Below are 25,751 nucleotides of genomic sequence, written 5' to 3' on the forward strand. Positions count from 1 at the left end.
CTGGTTCGCTGACGCGGCGTCTGGTCTGTTCCCCGCAGAGAACACCCGGGCGCGGAGCGACGATTTCGCCCAGAAGAACGGCCTGCCCAAGTACGAGTACGTCCTGCACCCCAGAACCACCGGCTTCACCTTCATCGTGGACACGCTCCGCAAAGGTCAGGGGTCACGCCGCACTCGTCCATGTCAAAATAAGAGCGCAGAGGCCTGCTCGGAAGTATTAAGCCCTCTAAAATGGGCTGACGTTGGCTCAGGCGGTAAGTTGGCAGTCGGAGGGTTGCCGGTTCGATCCCACCCTGGGTGTGTTCAACTGTCCCTGTGCAAGGCACCTAACCCCCAAATGCTCCTGACGAGCTGGTTGGTGCCTTGCATGGCAGCCAATCGCCGTTGGTGTTTGAGTGTGTGTGTGTGAAAGCATCAATTGTACAGCGCTTTGAATAAAGGGCTATAGGGCGGCCTATTTGAATATAGGGCGGCCTGTAGCGTAATGGTTAAGGTAAATGACTGGGACACACAAGGTCAGTGGTTCTAATCCCGGTGTAGCCACAATAAGATCCGCACAGCCGTTGGGCCCTTGAGCAAGGCCCTTAACCCTGCATTGCTCCAGGGGAGGATTGTCTCCTGCTTAGTCTAATCAACTGTACGTCGCTCTGGATAAGAACGTCTGCCAAATGCCAATAATGTAATATAAATGCCAACTATTTACCATTTAAAATCAGTAGAGTCAGAGTTCTCATCACAAAGTGCCGTGGTTCATTGCTTTTGAAAATGCATGCCAAAATTGTCCTATTTTTGGAAATACTTTTGGAATCCAAGTCTACCCCACCCCCCCCTTCCCCTGTGGTTGGGAAAACTCTGACCCAGACTTTGAGAAAAACAGACCGGGGTCTGGACAAAAGGTGATGTGGATACAGTCAGAGCTGATGAAGTCAGTGCATTGGAGTGTGTTCTCGGAGACCGGAACACGCGGTACAGACTCCCGCGCGGGAGCTGCCGCGCTAACCCTAATGCAGCCATTCCTCCACTCTGTCATCGTGAGTACTTTCTGCTGTTTGCTCAGGTCGATGACTAAGTGTAAACTAACTCCCAGTGCTTATGAGTCGACCGAAATCGTCTGAAGCGTAGTTTATGCTGCTCCTCGACGACTCACCGAGGTTGCGGGGGAAAACGTTTCCACTGTGAGCGTGGTGGGAAGGAAGTGTGTGTTCTGAATATAAACCCGAGCCTATGAATGAATAAATACTGTCATATTTTCTTCAGCTGGGTTGGGTTTTTAACACCCCCCCCCCCTGTTTTCCTCACCCCATTCTGCGACGCCTAGTCTCATTTATCTGTGCTCCTCCTCCGCTATAGCCCGTGGGGGCCACTGAGGCCAGGCTTTGACAGGATGAGGCCCCTGTTCGAGGCCCCTGGTTGTTTTTCCGCTTTGGCAAACAAGCGTAAGATTAACCGAGCCGTGTGCACACATTCCGCCCGGCCTGGAGCTTGTGAACGCTCGCATACTGCAGCACCGGGCGTCTTGAGAGACAGTTCTGACATCCGAGATAACCGCAGGAGAAGGGAAACGCTCGTGCTCTCAGGGACGGGGCTCCCAGCAGGAACTCTTCAGGAGACCGAGAGGAACTTCATATTAGGCAGCGGCGCTAACCTCTCCCTACAGGTTATAACATCTTTCAGCCGTGACGCCAGCGCGGCAAGGCAGCTCCAACAGCGCTCATGCTGGAATTAGATAAGACGGAGAAACTTCTAATACAACGCCGAAGGGCTGGATTTTAGTGTTTTTAATTACTTTAGTGCCGGACCGTCGTGTGCCCTTTATGTCATCCCAGCACGGATGCCGTTGCTTAATAGTCTTATCGAGCGTAACGCTCAATTCACCGGAAAGGATCCTAAATTGAAGTTGGCCCGAAAAAGCGCAAAAATCATTGTTTTGGAATGTTCCAGTCGCTCGATTCAGATTTTCCACCTGTCTCGCTCTCCCGGAGCGTACTCGCCGGTAATGAGGCCCTGTTTTGGCGTTCTCTTGTGAGACTCTCAACTTTTTTTTTTTGTACTCCGCCGCAGACGTGAGGCGAAAAAGGTGTTTTGGATGAATGGGGGAATATTGACCCGTTTAGGCCTACGGATCGCTCGGTCCTTACAAAATGTGCTCTGTGTGTGTCTGTGTTTCTCTGTGTGTGGGCGGCCTGTAGCGTAGTGGTTGAGGTAAATGACCGGGACCCGCAAGGTCGGTGGTTCTAATCCCGGTGTAGCCATAATAAGATCCGTACAGCCGTTGGGCCCTTGAGCAAGGCCCTTAACCCTGCATTGCTCCAGGGGAGGATTGTCTCCTGCTTAGTCTAATCAACTGTACGTCGCTCTGGATAAGAGCGTCTGCCATATGCCATTAATGTAATGTAGTAATGTGTGTCTGTGTGTCTTTGTGTCTCTGTGTGTGAGAGTGTGTGTGCGTGTGGAGCCTTCCGGATACAGAAGGACGGGAAGTGAACATCAGTAACAACTTAATTTTGAAATTGATGTTAAAATATGCCAATTTCAAGAAAACTGAATCCTGAATATTGAATTTGATTGAAATCATGTTAGACTTTAAATGGTCTCCACTCATAGTTTAATCTTTATTTTATCTAATAATAAAGTTAAAAAATGAAGTTGCATTGTTTGCTTGCATCATCCGTATATACATTCAGTGAGCATTTTATTAGGAACACCTGTACACCAGCTTGTTAATGCAAATATGTAATCAGCCAATCATGTGGCAGTGACTAAATGCTTGAAGGCATGCAGATATGGTCAAGAGTTTCAGCTGTTTTTCAGACCAAATGTCAGAATGGGGAATAAATGTGATCTAAGTGACTGACTGTGGAATGATTGTTGGTGCCAGACAGGGTGATTTGAGTATCTCAGAAACTGCTGATCTCCTGGGATTTTCACACACAACAGCCTCTACAGTTTGCAGAGAATGGTGCGAAAAACAAAAAAACATCCAGCGAGCAGCAGTTCCTCAAACTTCTAAATGGATAGGCTACAGCAGCAGAAGAGCTATAAGTCTAAAAAATAAGTCCAATAAATACCCAATAAAGTGGTCACTGAGTGTGTACATATTTTCTTTTCTGAGTCAGCCTTCTGGAGTGTGCGTCTCATTCCGACCGACTCCTTTGTCTTCGCCCTTGAATGTGGGCTGCTGCTATCGATGGCTGATGGCTAAGCGTGGTCGCCCCAAGCCTACTCATTGTGTTCTCCTCTGTTTGATATCAAACACTCAACTTCCCTCCCCCGCATCCTTTACCCGCGGAGCTAAGATTAGCCTTCGGTTATAATAGCACGAGGACCCGCATGAGTCATGAGCTGCGCACTCATACAGGCTCCGAAGAGCTCTGCGAGTTCACGTAGCGACCGTCCATTTATAGCCGCGAAGGTGCGTAGCCACATCGATTTTTCTCTTCCCAAATTTAGGAAATGCAGATATCTTGAGTCACTCGTGCGCCGCTTTGGGCTGCCAGCCAGCGACCGGCTCTACGCTGCAGTCTGTAGGGCGCGGATGGCAGCGAGCATGTGGAAACGTAAACGGTACAGTCACAGGCTTGGCGCACGCCGAACACGATTTTTAAGGAAGTAAACAAACTGGCATAACGTAGCAGATGAGTGTTTTTGAACTCCCTCAGCCGGCGTTCCCTCTCGGTGCCAGAGAAGCGGTCTTTTACAGGCCGGAGCAGCGGATGTAAAACGCGGGCTTATTGAAGTACATTTTAAAGTGAAGTGTGTCCAAACCCTTCTGTGTTCTGTGAGACACGTCTGCCAAACAACTTGACCCATCTGTCCATCTGGCCTCATTAACAAATTATTAGGTTAAACATGCAAGTCCGTTAGTGAATGAGCCTGCCTGCGGATTGAGAAGTGCTGTCGATGTGCAGAATTAGATTTTAACTCCGAAATAAGGAAGCTAGTCACGACAAAGTGCAAGCTTGACTCGTTACATTACGTGGCATTACATTAATGGCTTTTGGCAGACCCTCTTATCCAGAGCGACGTACAGTTGATTAGACTAAGCAGGAGACAATCCTCCCCTGGAGCAATGCAGGGTTAAGGGCCTTGCTCAAGGGACCAACGGCTGTGCGGATCTTATTGTGGCTACACCGGGGATCGAACCACCGACCTTGCGGGTCACAGTCTTGCACCTTAACCACTACGCTACAGGCCGCCCATTGGTCGTCAGCGTATAGACTTTGACTCTGCCATAGTACAGTGAAAGATTCACCCTGTTACCAGTCGTGTTCTTGGGTAAAATTGAACGTGTTCTAAAGGTGTGAGGAGAGGGTGTGTGCTTATTGGCTGTGCCCCTGAGAGGCCTGACTTCCTGTGTTTGGTTTTGTGAGTTTCCGGTGATGTCACACATTACTGTATGTATGCAGTAATAATCATGATAAACCTTTATTTTCCTTCATGGGGAAAATTTCATTTGTGTTCATGTCATGGCACACGAGAAAAGTGATTTTGCAAATATTTAGCAGCCCGATATGATCCACAGTCGTTAAAGTACAATGGCACAAATGCTTTCTCAACTAAAACCGAGCTCACCCATCCTTGGGAAAAAAAAAAAAGACTTAAACAAATCAATTGGCCCTCGCTAATCTATAATGGCTTATCTCAGCCGTGCATGACTTGAATTTCATTGACTTTTAACTCGATCGAAGCCTTAGCTGTCCTTTTTCTTGGGAGTGACATCAGCACGCCGGTTAGATCCATCGATAGTGGAACAGGGAGAGATTCCGGCTGCCATCTCCACTTCCCTTCCGTTGTCTCTGACCAACCAGGAGGAAAACATTTATAAAACAAAAAAAGCTAGAAGGTAAACTTCAGAGAGTTAAGCAATATGCATGTATTTGTGTAGTGATACTACATGAGTAGTTAGCTGATGATTTCTTTTATCCAAAGCGATTTAGTTGATTAGACCAGCAGCTGTGTGGATCTGTGGATGGGCGGTACCGTGGTCCTGGGGTGGTATTTCACTGAGAAAGCCAGCGTGATGCCGATTTAACGAGACCTACAAGTATACAAGTCATGAGTAATACGCTGTAGAACTGGCCCTTCCACCAGGAAACTGATCTGTCTGTGCGTCTGTCTGCTAACCACAGCGTCCTGTCACTCAGTAATAAAGTCGGTAATGGTAGTAGTAATATTGATAAAAAGTAATATTATCATTATTGTGTTTTCATACACTATAATACCACCCAAAGTGCTTCATAGATTTGTATGCAGGATATAAGTGGTATCAAATCAGAAGGGACAAATGGAGCCAGTAATTCTATCGAGTATCGCACAAGTCGCAGGAGTATCGCGTATCTTGCCTCTGTGTGGTTGGGACTTTGCGCGAGGGGCGTCTTTAGAGGGTGTTGGTGTGCGTTTGTCCAGTGCATCTCCCTGCTATTTCTCCTGACAACGGATGTCCGTTCGAGGGAATAACCCGAAAATGTCGGTTATCATAACTACACGTTGCGCGGTCCACTGCCTAATTACACATTCAGTAATAATCGATGCGTCCGATCGCTGTTTGGACGACTCTGTTAATAGTGGGTTTCAATGAGAGGGAAAGGGCGAGACCAGGTTTACTGCAGTCGTTCGTTAGCAATGCTAACGTAGCCGCCATGGTGCCGGCTCCAGTTCAGAGCTCTGCAGCGTTCCCGTTTTCGGGGCATTCGGAAGATGAAAATCGACGTGCGCCGACTGGGGGAAAACGGCGTAGGAGGCTCGGTTTCACGTCTACCAATCGGCAACAACAAGCCTGTAAGATGTTAGCGTAGCGCGATGTTCTCCTGACGTACCTCCCCCTCCCTCCCCGCTACAGGTGACAACCTGGACGCCATCCACGACATCACGGTGGCGTACCCGCAGAACGTGCCGCAGACGGAGCGGCACCTGGTGCTGGGCCTGTTCCCGCGCGAGATCCACTTCCACGTGCGGCGCTTCCCGGCGGCCGGGCTCCCGCCGGCGGGCCCCGAGCTGCAGGCCTGGTGCCGCGAGCGCTGGGCGGAGAAGGAGCGGCGGCTGAGGGACTTCTACACGGGCGCGCGCGTGTTCGACGCCTCCCGCCGCAGCCGGATCCCGCCCTGCAAGACGGAGCTGCGCGTGTGGCTGATCAAGGCCGCCTCGCTGCTGTACTGGAGCGCCTTCATCGCGCTCAGCTGCGCCGCCCTGCTGCTGTCCCCAGCGCTGCGCGCCTACTTCCTGCTCATGGTGCTCTTCTACCTGGGCCAGCAGCGGGCGCTGGGCGGGGTGGAGCTGCTGGAGCTGGCCTGCCACCGCCATTGGACGGGGGGCGGGGCCGGGGGCGGGGGCGGGGACGCGGGGGAGAAGGCCGACGCCCAGAAGGAGCGGTGAGGCGGAAGGTTCCGGAGAAACTAGGCGCGGGGGGGGGGGGGGGGGGTGGGGATGTTTCCGGGGTGGGTGGAGCTTAGGGAAAAAAAAACCCTCCCCGCGCCACCCAATCACGTCCAGGGCTGCTACTCTGTCGCCGGGGAGAGGAGGGCAGAACAAACGTGCGCATGGCTTCTTCAGGGAGTAGGCCGCCTCGGCGTGGGAGAGGTGGATGGAGAGGAGCGAGGGAGGAGGAGGAGGAGGATGATAAGTGTGCTTAAGAAGCAGCCGCCTGTTTGTCTGTCTGTCTGTCTGTCTGTCTGTCGTAGAACTCTTCGGACAGACTTCACCCTTTCCTCACGAACCGTGCATGTGCGTCTGTTTAACTCTGTTTCTCCGTCTCCCCGTCTGTCACCTTCTCTCCGTTCTTCCTCTGTTCCCTTGGAAACCAGACTTTTTCCTTTTAGGCACATCCATCTGCACGGCTCCTGTCTGAACTCCTTGGGTTTTTGGTTTTTTTTTTTGGCAGAAAAATGTTGTTAAATTATCGTTATATTTGCTTAATTTTTTTTAAAGTTCATGTATTTTATTGGTATGTTTTTGTCATGAAGTTGTTTGTTCTGTTTATTTATTTGTAATGGAACACAGCCATAGTGTATAACCACATCCGTAACAGAGGCAGGTACACGTGTGTGTATGTGTGTGTGTGTGTGTATGCGTGTGAGAGACACACACACACACACACACACTCCCTGGAGCCATATCCTCATCATACCCTGAGAAGACCTCTGAATTGCAATGAATTTTAAGCTTTAAATGAAAATGTAGATGTTTATTTTTTAAAGAAGTGAATGTGTCCATATGAAACGCCCCTTGCTGGCCTGCACTGTGTCCAGGGCTCATTTCATCTGGCTTTTCAGGAACAATCAGTGCTTTTTGCACACGTTTGAGCAGACGCGCGTGCAAATACATGCATGTACACAGGAACACAAACATGCACACACACATAGGAAAACCAGGAGGGGGGTCATAGGAGGGGCTATAAGAACCATATGAATGTCTGCCAAACCGGAGTGTGGTCAGATTGTGGTCAATGTAATCAGACCGTGGTCAGACTGTGGTTAGCCAAACACTCAACCCAATCCAACCCCAACCCCCCCAGCCAAACTCTCAACCCATCCCAACCCCCACCCCACCGCCAAACTCTCAACCCAACCCCCCCGCCAAACTCTCAACCAAACCCAACCCCCACCCCCCAGCCAAACTCTCAACCCAACCCCCCAGCCAAACTCTCAACCCAACCCAACCCAACCCCCCCCCCCTCGCCAAACTCTCAACCCAACCCCACCCGCCAGCCAAACTCTCAACCCAACCCCACCCGCCAGCCAAACTCTCAACCCAACCCCACCCGCCAGCCAAACTCTCAACCCAACCCAACCCCCCAGCCAAACTCTCGCCTGACCTCAGCACCCGAGAACGCCCCCCTGTCCCGCAATAGACAATCAGCCACCCCCCCCCACCCCCACTGTACTGCACTTAGGGCTCATAGAGCAGGTGACCGAGGCGTCAGGACGCGCTGTCGTTCGCTCATGGGGTAATTCCAGACGCGGCCGTGGCAGGATCGATACACATGCGTTTAGAGAGATCAGGCGTGTCCGGGGGCCATGTGACCGCACGTCTCCTGTCGGTCCCCCCCCTGTGTGAATCACCCAGCCCAGCACATGTATGGATCTGTGTGACGTCAGTCTGGAGCGGCTTAATGGCCCAACACATGGCCACTCATCCGCTAGCCTGAGCTCGCTCTGCACATCCACCCCCCGGCTGCTCGTGTGTGTGTGTGTGTGTGTGTGTGTGTGTGTGTGTGTGTGTGTGTGAGTGTGTGAGTGTGTGAGTGTGTGAGTGTGTGAGTGTGTGTGTGAGTGTGTGTGTGTGTGTGAGAGTGTGTGTGTGTGAGAGTGTGTGCGTGTGTGTGTGTGAGAGAGAGAGAGAGAGAGTGTGTGTGTGTGTGTGTGTGTGTGTGTGTGTGTGTGTGTGTGTGTGTGTGTGTGTGTGTGTGTGTGTGTGTGTGAGAGAGTGTGTGAGAGTGTGTGAGAGTGTGTGAGTGTGTGCGCGTGTGTTTGTCTGTGCACCTGTGTGTGTGTCTGCATGTGTGTGTGACTGACTGTGTGTGTGTGCGCATATGCGTGCTTGTGCGTGCGTGTGTGTGCGTGCACCTGTGTGTGTGTGCACCTGTGCGTGTGACTGCGTGTGTGTGTGTGTGCGTGCGTGTGTGTATCGCTGATTCCCTCTTCCCGCCATTTGTACAGTACGGGAGAAAAGGTTCTATTTCTAGACCCCCCAAAAAAGAATAGAACCCCAAAAAAGAACATGTGTGGATGCGTTGCCATGACGAGGGCGGGAGCTGGTCTGTGTGGCTCTGAGATGAGCTGGATACGGGACGGGGGGCGGGGGGGCGGGGGCAGGGATCAGCCATAGCCCCAGTTTTCAAAATGTGTGTATCGGGGCGGGGGGGGGTTACTATGGTGCCATGCCACGCCCTGTGCCCCCGTTAGGGATGGAAATTTACCCTGACCTGCCCCCACACTACCCCCCTGCCCTACCCCCACAGAGACGCAACCATACTCGCTATCGACAGCTGAGAAAGCAGCGCCGATTGTGCCAAAAATAACAGGAAAAGAAAAGAGAAATTTTGTGGGTGAGGGACGGTCAGCTTCTCTTCAGATTTTTACCTCAATTTTACCTTTTTATTTTTACTTTTTATTTTATTTTTATTTTTTTGCCACTGCTCACTTAAAACCAGGTCCAGCCATGAGATGTAGTGTTTTAGCACTTGTACCATATACCGTGTAAGATACACACGACACTGCTGTATGTGACTTTGTACTACCTTAATGCTGCAGATACACTCTTTTTGTAAAGGGAGGGGGGAACGTGCACGTTTCCCCGGTTTAAGGGTCCTGTGTGTCCTTGTGTTTTCTGCGTTTGTGGCAAAGCGCCTCTCTCTCGTCTTGTATCGACACCCCGTCCAGCGGATAACTCACTGTGAGGGACTGAAGTAGAATAAACTGCTGTTGTTAGCATGTCTGTGCTGTTAGCCTCCTCCTCTCTCTGACTGTCTTTCTGTCTCATCCAAAACCGTGAATGTGGTTCTTTAACCAGCTAGACACTGCCTCACCCCCTCCCCTCCCCTCTCTCTCTCTCTCATCTGTCCATCACTGCTGCAGTCCAGTGGGGAGACGGACCCTTAACTCTGTACACCTGGAGGAGACCACTTTCAATCACTGTCTCTACATATGAACTGTGTCATTTACTGCTGTTATACCCAGTACTGTTAATAAATATCAGCATTTCAGCCACACATTCTCCATTGTATATGTAATGTCGTAATGTTTTCGTTTTGAGATAATCAACATGATAAACCACCAAATTTGCACAGACTCTCACAAAGGACAAAGGAAGTGATGGTGGAAGAAATACTGGTTTATTTATTTTTTTTCCCTCTAACAAAATGTGTACATTAAAAATGGAGAGATGGTTAGTGTGCACAGACAGAAAGATGATCATCTCCCATTTTTACCACAAGAAGGACCCAAATTGCACTTCATGAGACCCAATACAGTCGGAGGTCCACTGATGGCCGAACCTCAAGCCGATCCAGTGCAATGGTGCCAACCTGCCACCAAACCAGTTTCTGTCAGCTTAGCGCAGAAGTCAGGGAGCCAACACAATCGCAATACTGCCATAGAATCAGAAAGAAATTGCATGCAAACATTCCACACTGCCTTTGACACCATGCCTTGCCTGTGCTTCTGATACAGTGGACCCATATATCATTTCAGAACAATGTTTGCCCAATCCCGTTCTAAATGGAAATGCCATTGCTCCATTTCACTGCGGCCCTCTGCCTCCTGTTTGTCGCTGTAACTGTTTGCTTAAAGTTTAAAAAGCCTTGTGAATCCTATTAGATGTTTCTGAAGTCTGAACGGTGTGGGAATTGACTAAGCGAAGCGGAGTGGTTTGGGGAAATTAAACGCCGGCCCTGACGCAACGCAAACATCCCCGTTGTGTACGCGGAGCTTCGGCGGTTTGTAGCGCTCTCCTCGGTCTCTGGAGGTCCGGAACGAAGACGGCAGGAATACGAAACGCGGTAACCATGACTGCGGGTTTGGTCACATGACATATCGTAAAGCGTAAACGTGTGCGCCTGCTGTTGCGCGGCCCTTATGGTAGGATACATTTAAATGCATGTCATATAAGCACGAAAAACAAGAACAGGTAGCATACTAGTGATTGTGAAAATTTGGGGGGAAAAAAGATTGAAATAAAACGTAGCTCTATTAATAGTACATTCAACAAATAGCTACAGTAACAGGCTAGTCCACGTAGCTAACTTGTGCATTGAATAATTAATTGAATAGCAATTGGTGCTTGCAAATCAAAGGAACATTGTTCCGTGCAGAGCCAGTCCGGCCAAACCACTTGTATAACACTATAATGGTCGAGTATGAACTTGTAAAGTAATACTTGAGAGGGATGTTTTCCCCTGTGGGCAGTAATACCAGGGGCCACTTACCTCAGTGTTGTCATTGTAAAGTGCTTCATCAACAACATCAGAAACGTCACAAACCACAAAGAGCTTTGAGGAGAAGTGTGACATTACCCGCAATCCAACATTGCTCTCACACCGGATCAAACCTGCATTTCCGCAGGTGCCTGCGCCTGCCTCCTGTTGAGCTTACCTCTGTACATCCACTGATGGAGGAGGTCAGCCAAGGTTTATTATAATCTGAATCAGGATTTGGTGGCTCGTTTAGAGGGATGGAAAATGTCTAAAAATAAAAAAGGCATGTCCGAGCCATGTTTGGATGTTCTGTCCGACAGGGCCGCAGAGGGGAGAGTGAGCTGCTGATCGCCTTTCCTGTGATAAACGCTAAACACGGGGTGATGTAAGTGATGCGACTTCCTGTTACACGGGAGAGAGAGGCAGTGTGTCATTACGGCGGTGCTGATCGTCTTTCCTGTGATAAAGGCTAAACACAGGGTTAAATGAGTGACACTCTCCAGTGATGTAAAGTGAGTTCCTGTTACACAGCAGGGCAGTGGCGTACGGAGAGAGAGAGAGGCAGTGCTGGGCTCAGGCCGGCCGGTGTGTAATTACGGCGGTGCTGATCGTCTTTCCTGTGATAAAGGCTAAACACAGGGTGACTGATGTAAGTGATGTAAGCACAGCTCCTGCTACACGGGAGAGCTGTGATGTACACTGAGAGAGGGTGTAATGTGTACCCCGGTGTTGTAATTACGGCGGTGCTGATTGTCCTGTGACAAACACTAAGCACAGGGTTTAATGAGTGGCGCTCTCCAGTGGTGTGAAGAGAGTTCCTGTTACACGGAGAGCAGTGTTGTACGGGCAAGGCTCTGACACACCTCACACACACACAGACACAGACACACGCACACACACACTGCAGGGAGGGCTGCGTGTTACGCTGGAGGGCAGTGGTGTTCAGAGCTGTGCTGGGCTCTGACCAGTGTGTCATTACGGCGGTGCTGATTGTCTGTCCTGTGATAAACACTAAGCACAGGGTTTAAGGAGTGGCGCTCTCCAGTGATGTAAAGTGAGTTCCTGTTACACGGAAGAGCGGTGGTGTACAGAGAGATAGAGATACACTCACGCATGCTCACACACACACACACACACACCTCACACACACACAGACACACACATGCACATACACTCACACACAAGTACACATACACACACACATGCACACACACACGCACTCACACAGACACACACAAGCACACACACACACACACACTCACACACTCACGCACACACTAACACTCACAGACACACACACGCACACAGACACACACTCACAGACACACACACACACACTCACAGACACACACACACACACACACACACAGACACCCGCACTCACACACACTCACGCACACACATGCTCACACACACACTCACACATGCTCACACACACTCACACACACACTCACACATGCTCACACACACATGCTCACACACACACACACACACACACACACACACACACACTCACACACATGCTCACACACACACTCACACACACACACACACTCACACACATGCTCACACACTCACTCACACACACACACACACACACATACATGCTCACTCACACACACACACACACACTCACACACACACACACACACTCACACACGCTCACACATACTCACACACACTCACACACACTCACACATGCTCACACACACACACACACTCACACACACACTCACACACACACTCACACACACACACACACACACACACACACACACACACTGCAGGGAGGGCTGTGTGTTACTCTGAGCTGTAGTGAAAGCAGGGAGGCGGAGGGACCGAAGGTGAGGCGGGGTTGCCGCAGCAACCGCTGTTGACTCCCTTTGTCGCTCGGCAACGTGATGTCAGTGTGTGATGTCAATGCAAATCGTACTCCTCCTTTCCACCACCCCACCCATTCCAGTTTATTGATGGAATGAAAGAGCTGACAGTGGTGTGTATGAAGGGATGGGGTGAGTCTGGTGTTTGTTGACGGGTGTCAGTGGCCTGACCTGACATTATAGAGTGTGAGAGATGGGGTGGGGGAGATATGGGGGGGTACGCGATGCTTAGAATCTGGCCTGTGGGGGCACTGAGAAGCCCCTCGCTATCTCTGAGAGAGGGGGGGGGTATAGAGAGAGGAAGAGAGGGAGGGGGGAGAGAAGGACAGCTGTAAAGAGAGAAAGAGAGGGTGAGAGAGAGCTGTTAGCGGTACAGCTTGTCCCCTAGTTTCACACCTGTCTCTGATCGCACAGGTGACAACTCGCTGACACTTCCTGCACACGCTCACCTCAGCACCTGCAGACGTGTCCACACCCGACCAGCACGGCGATATCAGCGCTGGCTTCATTAGTGACGGACTCCGCTCACATCCTCAGATGATATCAGCGCTGGCTTCATTAGTGACGGACTCCACTCACATCCTCAGATGGAAGCAGCGCTGGCTTCATTAGTGACGGACTCCACTCACATCCTCAGATGGAAGCAGCGCTGGCTTCATTAGTGACGGACTCCACTCACATCCTCAGATGATATCAGCGCTGGCTTCATTAGTGACGGACTCCACTCACATCCTCAGATGGAAGCAGCGCTGGCTTCATTAGTGATGGACTCTGCTCACATCCTCAGATGATATCAGCGCTGGCTTCATTAGTAACGGACTCCGCTCACATCCTCAGATGATATCAGCGCTGGGTTCATTAGTAACGGACTCCACTCACATCCTCAGATGATATCAGCGCTGGCTTCATTAGTGACGGACTCCGCTCACATCCTCAGATGATATCAGCGCTGGCTTCATTAGTGATGGACTCCACTCACATCCTCAGATGATATCAGCGCTGGCTTCATTAGAGATGGACTCCACTCACATCCTCAGATGATATCAGCGCTGGCTTCATTAGTGATGGACTCCACTCACATCCTCAGATGATATCAGCGCTGGCTTCATTAGTGACGGACTCAACTCACATCCTCAGATGATATCAGCGCTGGCTTCATTAGTGACGGACTCCACTCACATCCTCAGATGATATCAGCGCTGGCTTCATTAGTGACGGACTCCACTCACATCCTCAGATGGAAGCAGCGCTGGCTTCATTAGTGACGGACTCCACTCACATCCTCAGATGATATCAGCGCTGGCTTCATTAGTGACGGACTCCACTCACATCCTCAGATGATATCAGCGCTGGCTTCATTAGTGACGGACTCCACTCACATCCTCAGATGATATCAGCGCTGGCTTCATTAGTGACGGACTCCACTCACATCCTCAGATGATATCAGCGCTGGCTTCATTAGTGACGGACTCCACTCACATCCTCAGATGATATCAGCGCTGGCTTCATTAGTGACGGACTCCACTCACATCCTCAGATGATATCAGCGCTGGCTTCATTAGTGACGGACCCCACTCACATCCTCAGATGATATCAGCGCTGGCTTCATTAGTGACGGACTCCACTCACATCCTCAGATGATATCAGCGCTGGCTTCATTCATGATGGACTGCACTCACATCCTCAGATGATTCATTCAGGGGTAGGGGTGCTGCTTGAGGAGGGCCCAAGCTCTGAATAAAATAATAACATAAACCAAGCCAGTGGATGCAAATTTTCAGACCTCATATTTAATTAAGTCTAGGGCCACGGGGCGGCCTGTAGCGTAGTGGTTAAGGTAAATGACTGGGACACGCTCAGTGGTTCTAATCCCGGTGTAGCCACGATAAGATCCGCACAGCCGTTGGGCCCTTGAGCAAGGCCCTTAACCCTGCATTGCTCCAGGGGAGGATTGTCTCCTGCTTAGTCTAATCAACTGTACGTCGCTCTGGATAAGAGCGTCTGCCAAATGCCAATAATGTAATGTAATGTAATGCCACGGAAGTATAAAAACTACAGGCACACTGACAGACACTGACAGACAGAACTGCGCAGAACTACAGGCACACTGACAGACAGATCTGTACAGAACTACAGACACACTCACAGACAGAACTGCACAGAACTACAGGCACACTGACAGACAGATCTGCACAGAACTACAGGCACACTGACAGACAGAACTGCGCAGAACTACAGACACACTGACAGACAGAACTGCGCAGAACTACAGGCACACTGACAGACAGATCTGCACAGAACTACAGACACACTGACAGACAGATCTGCACAGAACTACAGGCACACTGACAGACAGAACTGCGCAGAGCTACAGGCACACTGACCGGGTCTGCAGACACATTAAAGGACCGTCATTCAGTGTGTTCTGAGATCGCGAGTGGCTCTGAAAGCTGACAGTCTCAGGGGAAGAAAGCTCGTCTTTGTTTGCATTGTGCAGGAGAGGGCGAATGGTGCCGGGATCTGGCATGAGGACAGGAAGCAGCAGACGCGTAGGACCCAGTAGTGGCCCTCTCAGAGCTCTGTGGATGTGGGGAAAATAGTTTAATTACTGCTTTCACGATGACAGTGTGTTAAAGATAGAACCCCACTGCCTATCCCAGCGGAGCCCTTACTGAGACAGAATAGTGATTTCCGCCCCATGGGGGGCAACTATAACTGGAACCCAACAGGTTTTCAAAGAGTCCTAATTTACATTGAGGGGGGTGGAGGGGGCAAGTCCCCCACGAGCAGTAATGGCTAAATATTTTATGCGTAAATTGGCTGCTTCCGTTAGGCCAGTCACGCAAGATTGAGAATTGAAATGACTAAAGTTGCATAAACACACGGTCACGGAAAAGCAGCTGTCGATTCTGAGCGCATGTAGTGCACACACACACACATGCACACAAACACACACAAGCACGTACACACACACACACACACACAGAACCACCCCACCCCCCGCCACACACACACACACACACACACCCAGACGCACGGCTCGTATTGTCTCAGGGCTGTAATCATAACCAAATGATTGTCTATAAATACGTGTGCGTTCAGCCCGGCAGTTTCCACACCGCCCGCTCTACCACTCCTATTAATAACCCAATCATGTGCTCCAGCGATTTGCTTCAAAATAGGGATATTTGTGGAAGAGCATGAATCAGAAAGTTATTTATTTTTTCCTCTGGGGGACTGGTGTGTTTGTGTGCATCGTTTAGACGATAATAATCCTGTACCTCGCCTAACCTGCCTCTCATCTCTCCATCTCTCACCCTGTTCGCTCCGTTCTCTCTCCTTCTCCCTCCCTCTCTTGTACCTTCCTCGCTGCATAGACCAGAAAAAGAGGTCAATCTCAACTAAGTATTTTAGTCTTATATTTACATTCAAAGTCTTATTTCTGTTACTCTTTTGCTAAATGAAACTACTGCCAGTGAGGTGAAGTTGCACTTCTCGAGCAAACAGCGCCTTAGACAAGGAAATTAGCATGGGCTATAAATGCTGTGCTGCATTTGTTTTCACTAATCTCTGTTTAAATATATTCGTCCCTATCAACTAAACATTACATAAATAAAATTTTCTACCTGAGAAAATACTTAAATGCTTAAAAAAAATACTTTTTTCACAGTGCTTACCTCACCTGCCTTGTCCTTCATGACCCTCTCCTTATCTCTCCTTATTGCTCTTTCCTTACCTAACCTGCCTCCTCCTCCTTATTCATCCCTCCATCTCACCCCGTTTGCTCTCTTTCATCTCCCGAGCCCTGTCAAAGGAACGTGGTTTTTGTTTCTGTGGCAGATGACAGAGCAGAGAGGCTATTTATCCGCAGAATTACAGCATTTCGTTTTCCACGTTTTTTCACACCTTGTTCTGTCAGTTTGAAGTACCGCTAAAAGCCCTTTGGGCATAGAAACGTCATTATTGGTCAACTGCTCAACGTTCACTGGAGCGACTCAGGACGCAGGCCCTGACGGTCCTCTGCTGCCACCTACTGGTCCGATTGTTGAATTGCAGAAGAGATTCCCCCTCTTGCTGTGGTGGTAAGATCAATAAAATATCACCACGATTTGAATATCAGTTTATGACAAATAAACAATAATTGCAAGTGTTAACACTAAGGTTTTTGGTGCGATTGCATTGGTTCCTTGAATCACAGTTGTATCACAGCTAGTAGTGTTTAAAGAATACTGGAAAGTATGTCGCGTATCTCTGACCCGAAGAGACACAGGTTTTCGGCACCCACAGGTTTGTGCAGTGCACATATCCGCTGGGCGATCTCAGAGAGCAGGAACTGGAGTGTTCCGGTGTGTCAGTCCTCTGCAGCTGTGACTCTCTCTCTCTGAGCGAGACAGGAAGAGGAAGTGAGCCTTCCCGCTTCCTCACACAACCTGGTTCTTCCCCTTCGTGCGTGAAACCGCGCCGTTGGTTTCTCTCCCCTCTGTTCTGGGCAGCGCCTCCTTCAGGCTGTCCTGCTCCCCCTCGAGAGGAGGGCTCTCCACCGGCGCGGGGCAGGGCGCGGCTGGGTGTCCGTTGCAGACGGAGAGCGGGGCCGCGCGGTCGGGCGTGGCGGGGCAGGGCGTGGCGGGGTGTCCGTTGCAGACAGAAAGCGGGACTGCAAGGTCGGGCGTGGCAGGGCAGGGCGTGGCGGGGCAGGGCGTGGCTGGGTGTCCGTTGCAGACGGAGAGCGGGGCCGCGCGGTCGGGCGTGGCAGGGCAGGGCGTGGCGGGGCAGGGTGTGGTAGGGTAGGGCGTGTCTGGGTGTCCGTTGCAGACGGAGAGCGGGACCGCACGGTCGGGCGTGGCGGGGCAGGGCGTGGCTGGGTGTCCGTTGCAGACGGAGAGCGGGATCGTGCGGTCGGGCGTGGCAGGGCAGGGCGTGGCGGGGGAGGGCGTGGCGGGGCAGGGCGTGGCTGGGTGTCCGTTGCAGACAGGAAGCGGGACTGCGGGGTCAGGGCAGCAGAGCCTGCACTGACAGGCGGCCGACAGGCAGGGGGCGCTGCAGGGCGCGTGGCCGAACTCGGGCTGGATGGTGACGCTGTGCACGCCCGCCCGGCGGAAGACCTCCCGCGTGCGGAGAGAGAGCGCCGTGAAGGCCGGGGCGTCCCAGCACCTGACCTGCAGCGAGGCCACGTTCCGCCCCCGAGCCAACTCCCACACACGCAACTCCTGCACACTCTGCACCCCGCTGATCCCCAACACATCCTCCACTGGAGAGGGAGAGAGAGAGAGAGAGAGAGAGGGGGAGAGAGAGAGAGAGAGAGAGAGGGGGGGGGGAGAGAGAGAGAGGGGGAGAGGGAAGGAGGGAGAGAGGGAGAGAGAGAGAGAGAGGGAAGGAGAGGGAAGAAGGGAGAGAGAAGGAGAGAGGGAGGAGAGAGGGGGAGAGGGAGAAGAGAGGGGGAAAGAGGGGGAGAGAGAGGGAAGGAGAGAGGGAGAGAGTGGGGGGGGGGGGTCAAAGAGGGAACCAAAAACAGAAACACCATCTATCTAAACAAGAACACCATTGCCATTGATGCAAAGCACTGTGTGTGTGCTAATAGTTCCCCCTAGTGGAGAATCTTCAGCTGGTATAAACATGGGTGAGTGAGTTCATTTGTTTGTGAGTTTGGTAGTTTGTTTGTGAGTTTCGTAGTTTGTTTGTGAGTCTGTGAGTTTTGTAGCTTGTGAGCTTGTAACTTTAGTAATTTGTGAGTTTGTGACTTTGGTAGTTTGTGAGTATGGTAGGGTTGTGAGTTTGGTAGTTTGTTTAAGAGTTTGGTAGTTTGGAGGTTTGATTGTGAGTTTGTCTGTTTGTGAGTTTGTTAGTTTGTTTGTTCGTCTATTAGTTAATTACAAGCAAGGTCCACAAGGTGCTTTACTTCTAAAAAAATATAAAACATTTTGTACGAGAAGAGGTTGAGTTAATGAAAGGGAGACTAGCCGTGCTGTGCCGTGTGTGTGTTAGCACAGTGTACAATTAAAGAATTTGGTAGATGATTTTTACCAAAGCAACTTCTAAAAATGCACAGTGAGCAAACTCCACTAGAGCTAGACATTGGCGATCAATCATTTACAATCGATCACTGTAAGTTTCACCGTCAAGGTGATAGCCTCAAAGGGAAAGACAAAACCGTTCAATCAGTATCAGCTGAACTTTAAAACTATGGAAATGGAAATCTTGTGTGGTTATATTGTACCCAAAACAGAAGTTGTGTGCCCAAAGTTTCATTCTGGTTGCGGTTAAACTTTAACTTAACCGTGAAAAGTCTGAGGCCTGATTGATTATTGACTGATGGTGGGTTTGAAGTTCACATTTATGCTTAAACTTAGCGTATTAATACTGGGTCGTGCAGCATTTCAGGGTTTGGAAATAACTTTGTGTTAGTATGGGAGGCATGGGAAATGTTTGGACGGCAACGGGTGGAACAGCAACAGAACTGTGTTACATAAGGTGGGTTTGGACTGATGGTTCAGGCCAGTGTCACAATATGACCTGTGACCCTTACAGGAAGGAAATCTGGGCCAATAGGATGTTAGGATGCTGCTGTGAACACAGCAATCGTTAATAAAAACACCAGGACAGGTGTTTCCAAGGTGCTTTTTGTCATAAAAAAAAAAGCTCATCACACAATCATAGCAAGCCCCATGTGTGTTACCCCCTGTACTAACACATAGAGAGCATACACTTAACCCTTTAAGGCGTACGAACACAAATACAGCACGTGATTGGAATGTTCTCAACCGAACATTCTAATGCTGATGTAACAATCACTGCTGAAAGCAATAAGGTTCTAGAACACTGACATTGAGTTAAGGCCCGTCCACACCAACAACGATAGCTATACCGATGAACACACTGATGAACGATGACATTCTGTAAATAGTCTCTCGGCTATGTCACCTGCCATTTTGCACGTAACGCCCTGTAAGGTCTGATGGATTTTGATCGGATGTTTTATTGTTCATGCAGTGGAAAAAAATCACTCTGAAAGCAATTCCAACAATACCGTTCCTCACTGTCGTTATAATTGTGGCGTGGACTCACTTCAGTTAGAAAGCTTTTTAAAACAGCACATTTACAGTTATAGTTATAGTTCTTGGTGTGGACTGGCCTTTACGGAGTCACAGGAGAGAGGGGCAGCGCCGCCCCCCGTTAGCGGAGGCTAACTCACGGAGCGTGCTGAGCTGCAGTTCGGGGGGGCTCATCTGCAGCAGGATGCTGGTGGTCTCCCGCAGCAGGGGGGCGGCGGAGGCCATGATGATGGCCACCATGAGCAGCGTCAGGCTGGGGTCCACGTAGCACAGCCAGTTACAGGGCTGCTCGGGGCCCAGGGGCCACGCGTAGAACAGGGCCGAGGCCACCACCACCACCACGGAGCCCAGCGCGTCGTTCAGCACGTGGAGCAGCACCCCTGCAGGACACGGCACGGCCACAAGAGGGCGCTCAGGCACAGAGACGCAGAGGGTGTAATGCTAATGTATCCTCCTTTCCTCCACTTGTAAATGGTAAATGGTAAATGGCAGGCATTTATATAGCGCCTTTATCCAAAGCGCTGTACAATTGATGCTTCTCCATTCACCCATTCATACACACACTCACACACCGACGGCGATTGGCTGCCATGCAAGGCCCCGACCAGCTCGTCAGGAGCATTTGGAGGTTAGGTGTCTTGCTCAGGGACACTTCGACACAGCCCGGGCGGGGGATCGAACCGGCAACCCTCCGACTGCCAGACGACTGCTCTTACTGCCTGAGCCATGTCGCCCCACTTGTCTCCTCACCCCGTACTTCCAGGATAGGATGTGAGGTAGTAGTGGAGGATTGGGGGACACACCAAGGGAGAGGGAGAACGGGCTCATGCGGCAGACGGCAGAACAGCACTTTTGGGACAGTAGGGGAAAAAAGTGCAAGAAGGGAAAATAAAATATATGTTGATATGGTGATGTTGCTCAGTAATTGTCCTATAACACAGACAGTGTCCAATAGCATAAGGAGGATTGTGTTTGGTGTAGCACAAATATTATTTTTGCTTTCCGTGTGCACTTTGTGTCCTTTTGTTGTGTTGTGTCACATCCTGTGTTCTTCTCTCTTCATAATCATATTTCACAGTTGCGCTCTCGTCCACTAATCACATCTGGTTTGCCGTCTACCGTCTGCCATGACGCATGTGAACACAGAATTACACTGGACAGCAGGACAAATATCAACGCAGAAAAGGACAAAACTGATTTAGCCAAAAGTGTGATGTAATGGTTCAGGAAGGGGCCGTGCAGGTCAGAGGTTGCAGGCTCAACTCTCCAGTGGGGTCCTGGCTTTGTCCTTCGGAGCACAGCAATGAACTGAAGCTGCCTCTGTGCGTATCCCGCCATACAGGTGGATTGTTCAAGAAATTGTGTGAGCCGACTATATGACTATTGTCTTTTCGTTTAGAATAGCTCTTCGCGTGTGTTTTGCTATTTATAGATGTGATGGGTTTTTTTTTCAGATTTTTCCTTTTCTCCCAATTTGGTAGCCAATTGTACCTCGTCTGACTCAATTGGAGGTAGTCGTATTAGATGTACCGCCCGTACCCCGTCCCTTGGCGGCCCGAATGAGAGCGACACGCCTTCTTCAAGCCGTCTCGTCTCGTGCCCGTTGCCGTGATTCCGAGGCGCCCGAGGTGCTTATTGTGCGGCGATCTAATAACCCTGCCAAGTCCCTCCCTCTGGAGCAGCGAGCCAATTATTGCTGCCCCACGTGAGCCGGCCAAACTTGGCTTTTGGCAGGACCGGGAATCGATCCCCGGTCCCCGGTGTGAAACTGCAGCAAACTGCAATCGCAAGTCTATGCCCTTGTAAGTCTCTTTGGATTAAAAGCGTCTGGCAAATGACAAAAACGTAAATGTAGACGTAAAGCTGCGTGAGTCACTCTGGATGACAGCATCCGCTGAGCACGTACTGCATGTGACACAGAGTGTGGAGATGGGCACAAAGCTGCACGCACGGGTAGATGTTCCCGGTGACGGGCGGCACGTGCTGTACCTTGAATATTGAGCGGTTGGCCCTCTCTTTCCGGTCCTTTTTCTCCGGGGGTGACATCCTGCAGCACGGGAGCTCCTGCATACCAACGAGACAGACCAGGCGTGTGTGAAAGATTCCTGACGCAACTGCCATTGCCCTGACACGTGCAGCCATTTCCCAGAACATCAATATCCACTCTCAGACAAATGTGCCTAAAAAGGTACAAAAGCTTGTTGCTGGGCTGGTACCATATATGTACACACAATTGTACCCTTAGCCATGGGTTCAATCACTCATTTGTACCTTTTTTGCTTGTAAAAGGTACTTATTAGTACCCAACAAACATTTTGTAGCATTCAGGGTACATTCAGGAAATCCTTAAAGAACAAAAATGTACTTCCACTGTACCTTTATTTCTAAGAGTGTATGCTTTATTCGCCTGTTTTGTTCTAATCGAAATGTACTGTCTTATTATCTTCAATGTATTTTTGCTATTGTGATCATTGTCATTACAGTAGCTCAACAAAAGCGTTGGCAAGTGGCACCATATTTTGGCCAGCAACTAAATCATGATTTCTTGAACTGAACAGGCAGGGAAACACAGTCATAACACAGTCATTCACTGAAACAAACGTATCCTGAAGAGTACACAGCAAGACACCCACTTACTCCAGGTCATAAACGCATGTACACAGGCAGAATAATCCAGTCATCAGTGCTTTATCAATGTTTTTATCTAGTTTTAGGACCCTTGTTCCTCACTAGCAGGGAGTTCCAGAAATTCTGTCTTCAAACTTCAAAATGTACACCGCTCAGAATTATCACCATGACAACAGCTTAGTCACACCATGGGTCACAGGATCATTGAGAGGTTTTCATGTGCATTCACAATAGCTGAAATATTTAGATTTTAGCAGCACTTTCACTTTTACCTTTTTAAAGGTCTATCACAGCTGTGAAAACAGATACAAGCATCGTATCTGAACCCGCTGAACCCGTTCATATACAAGTCATTGTATGGAAATTGTAACTTCTTTCATAAAACAGGACAAGCTACATCTTGAAATGCAGAGGAAACTTTCCTCTTGGTCAGAAGTCATTTAATCTGTTCAAAGCATTTTAGGCTGTTGTGCTGCTCTCTCTAGATTTAAAACTAAGCGGTATTTTCTTTTATCTCCCTAGTCTCTGAAAACATCTGTGTCAAAGTGAAACTGCGCATTTCCACGTTCCAAAAACGTTTTGTTTTTATACATGAATATGTAAAGCATATCTTCCGCTGTCTGTGAGATTGCAATAGAAGCATTATTTGCATTATTGATTCAATAAATATTACGCTATGTCATTAAAATATAATGTCGCCTACGCCTGAGTGTATAATAACAATACTACTACTACTAATAATAATAATAATAATAATAATAAAAGCACCTGTTTCACCATTCACCATTTCTACTTTCTCTTCGGCCGTTAGGTGGGACCTTCGTCGCCCACCTATCCCACAGCCGCTGCAGTCCTGAAACATGAACAGACCGACGACGTTGACAGCTAGACCCAGCGCGCCCACCACCAGCACCAGTAGCGGATCATCGATAGCCTCCGGGCGGACCAGGCGCTTCATGGCTTCCACCGAGATGGAGAAGCAAAGTGCGGCTAAAAACACAGCGTTGCCGAATGCGCCGACAACCTCGGCCCGGGCCAGACCGTAAGTGCAGCGTCCAGATCCTGGACGACGTGAAACCCGCGCGGCGGTCAGGCCGACGCACAAAGAAATAAGGTCGGAGAGCATGTTAAACGAGTCTGACACCAGTGCTATTGAGTTCCCCATGTATCCGGCTACTATCTCGGCAACAAAGAACACTGTTGTCAGTATTAACATGAAAATCAGGCGGCAGGTCTTCCCACTGTAGCGGCCCATTTTTGTCACGACGTAGCCGGTGGCTGGCAGCGTTGCTTCTGCTTCTTCCACGACTGTTGTGTCTGCGAAATGAGAAAGCGGGCGTGCGCAAGTTTAATAAATGGCTCGATGCCAAAAACTGAAATCACCACCTGTAGACCGTTGCTTTTCGTTCTCATTCGAAAACACACTATCCCTGATTCAGGTAGGGTAGTATTCTCCTAAAACGATGTCTTCATATTGTCGACATGGAAGCTCAAAACGGGAGTTTTTAAGGCTAGGCTATTTGAATTCATCTCTAAAGCGACGGCAAGGCTGAGAAATGACACACGTATCCTCCCTTAATGCCCCTATTATCTTGTTTCTATTGTCGCCCAATCGACAGCACTATTCCGTTATATTAAACGATGTAATCTAAAATATTAATCACTGTCTCCCCCTCGCATCAGTAACCCAGGTGACGTTGCTTTTTTCCTCGCGTCTCTTGCTCATTCACGGCCCGTCACATTTCATGGTTTGAACACCAGAAAGACCAGTCCAACCAGCAAACGACATTACCCACATGCTTGCGTCTTGTTTTTCACCGTGCAGTTACCCCGGAGCAATTATAGGCTACCCTTCTGTGCGTAATGCAGAATCAGTATTTATGAGTGTATTATCTTGATCACATATGCCGACACATAGCGTATTTGCAGTCTCTTGACTGTGTTTATTAGCAATATTTAACGTAAATTATTAGCCTGAACCACTGTAGTTCAGCTGTACTCAGCGTAAGCGGAAAACCATTCCCTCCCCATACTCTTGAAACATGGATGCACTTTTTGTACTACTTCTTTATCGTTAACCTCTTAAGTTAATAATTAAGTAGCCTAATCGTGGAATTAGTTACGATAATTTAAATGCTAATCGTTATTGGCGTTCAGAACATGCACTTGATTAGCTAGTGAGAACCTTCGGGTAAGGTTGGGATGCGTGCTTGTAGACATGGATTGGTATTTGCAACCATATAATACAATCAGCTGGTTGCCCCTACTCAAAACAGAATACACATACTAAGACAGTAGTTCATTGTCATTGTTGCTCTTGTTCCTTGAGTAGATAGAATGGGAGTAGTAGTAGATGCGTAAATCAGTCAATTGTGAGACACCTTACATGCGCATTTTTGTTCACGTGGGAGAAAAAAAGTATTGCTTTTCTTTATTCCACAATTTGGAAGGACCATGGCTGCAGCCTCCATCATGCCCAATAACACTCTGAAATGGATGCAGCCGGACACCTCTTCCTTTCGCTGCGCAGTTGCTGTGGCCAATAACTGACGACCGGCAGCAGGGGCCAACCAATCAGCATCAGGCAGGCAGCACCGTCAAGTCTAGCAAATTTGGAAGTATGCTCACATGCAAAGTTAATGTATGCACTTTGGGAGTTACTGAATACACCGGGGATGGCCATTAAAGGTTATCTACCCACACATCCCTGTGCACAAACCTAGATCACAGTTCTTATATTCCAAATCTTTATTGATGATTTATTTTTAAAATAATTCAGTTGCCAGAAACTGAATCCATTTGTTCAAATGGCAAAACGTGTGTTCAAAGCTATGTAGCAAGCAAATTAAGCCTTTGCTAACTGTGCACATTGCTGTGCTTGTTTATGTGGCAATCAGAGCAATTAAGATAAAATACACTAAACAAATGCATAATGACAGACCTATGCTCTTTGATACCACACAGAAAGCTTATGGTAAGCATTTCTGTTGACTGTTGTACTAAGCAGACACGGACGGGTGGTGGCTAAGGCGTCAGTGTGGCCACTATAAGATCAGTGCCGCTGTGAGCCCCTGAGCAAGGCCCTTAACCCTGCATTGCTCCAGGGGGCATTGTCCCCTCCTTAGTCTAATCAACTGTAAGTCGCCTTGGATAAAAGCATCAGCTAAATAACTGATGTCATTTAAAAAGTATTTTATTATTTATGGATTTGATGCTTTTAACTTGTGGAAGAACCTATGCACCTGTAAGTCACTTTGGATTAAAAGCGTCTGCCAAATGACAAAA

At 49.3% G+C, this 25,751-nt stretch overlaps 2 protein-coding genes across 2 annotated transcripts in view; one reads left to right on the forward strand and one right to left on the reverse strand.

Moving 5' to 3' along the window:
- Window positions 1-6,372, forward strand: part of lclat1 (lysocardiolipin acyltransferase 1) — a 13,879-nt gene extending 7,507 nt beyond the window's left edge. The window contains exons 5-6 of the mRNA XM_061259029.1: window positions 39-155; window positions 5,840-6,372. Of these exons, the coding sequence (XP_061115013.1) occupies window positions 39-155; window positions 5,840-6,372 (650 nt within the window). The remainder of the gene's footprint in view (window positions 1-38; window positions 156-5,839) is intronic.
- Window positions 6,373-17,210: 10,838 nt separating this feature from the next.
- On the reverse strand, window positions 17,211-24,393 carry slc30a10 (solute carrier family 30 member 10). The gene is made up of 5 exons (XM_061259093.1): window positions 24,263-24,393; window positions 23,235-23,783; window positions 21,828-21,902; window positions 19,979-20,218; window positions 17,211-18,037 (listed from the first exon to the last, which is right to left on the reverse strand). Exons 2-5 carry the CDS (start codon window positions 23,719-23,721, stop codon window positions 17,211-17,213), a joined length of 1,629 nt encoding a protein of 542 aa, XP_061115077.1. The 5' UTR covers window positions 23,722-23,783; window positions 24,263-24,393.
- Window positions 24,394-25,751: the final 1,358 nt, after the last annotated feature.

This window comes from Conger conger, chromosome 1 (assembly GCF_963514075.1).
Source record: "Conger conger chromosome 1, fConCon1.1, whole genome shotgun sequence".
Taxonomy (NCBI): Eukaryota; Metazoa; Chordata; class Actinopteri; order Anguilliformes; family Congridae; genus Conger; species Conger conger.

Bases quoted from the DNA above. Each gene is read 5' to 3' on its own strand.
- slc30a10 (XM_061259093.1), bottom strand. From the start codon at position 23,721: ATGGGCCGCTACAGTGGGAAGACCTGCCGCCTGATTTTCATGTTAATA. The intron at 21,903-23,234 runs GTGCTTTTATTA...GTTGGTATGCAG, and splicing joins AATGGTGAATGGTGAAACAG to GAGCTCCCGTGCTGCAGGAT. The intron at 18,038-19,978 runs GTGAGTTAGCCT...CTCCCTCTCCAG, and splicing joins ACTGCAGCTCAGCACGCTCC to TGGAGGATGTGTTGGGGATC.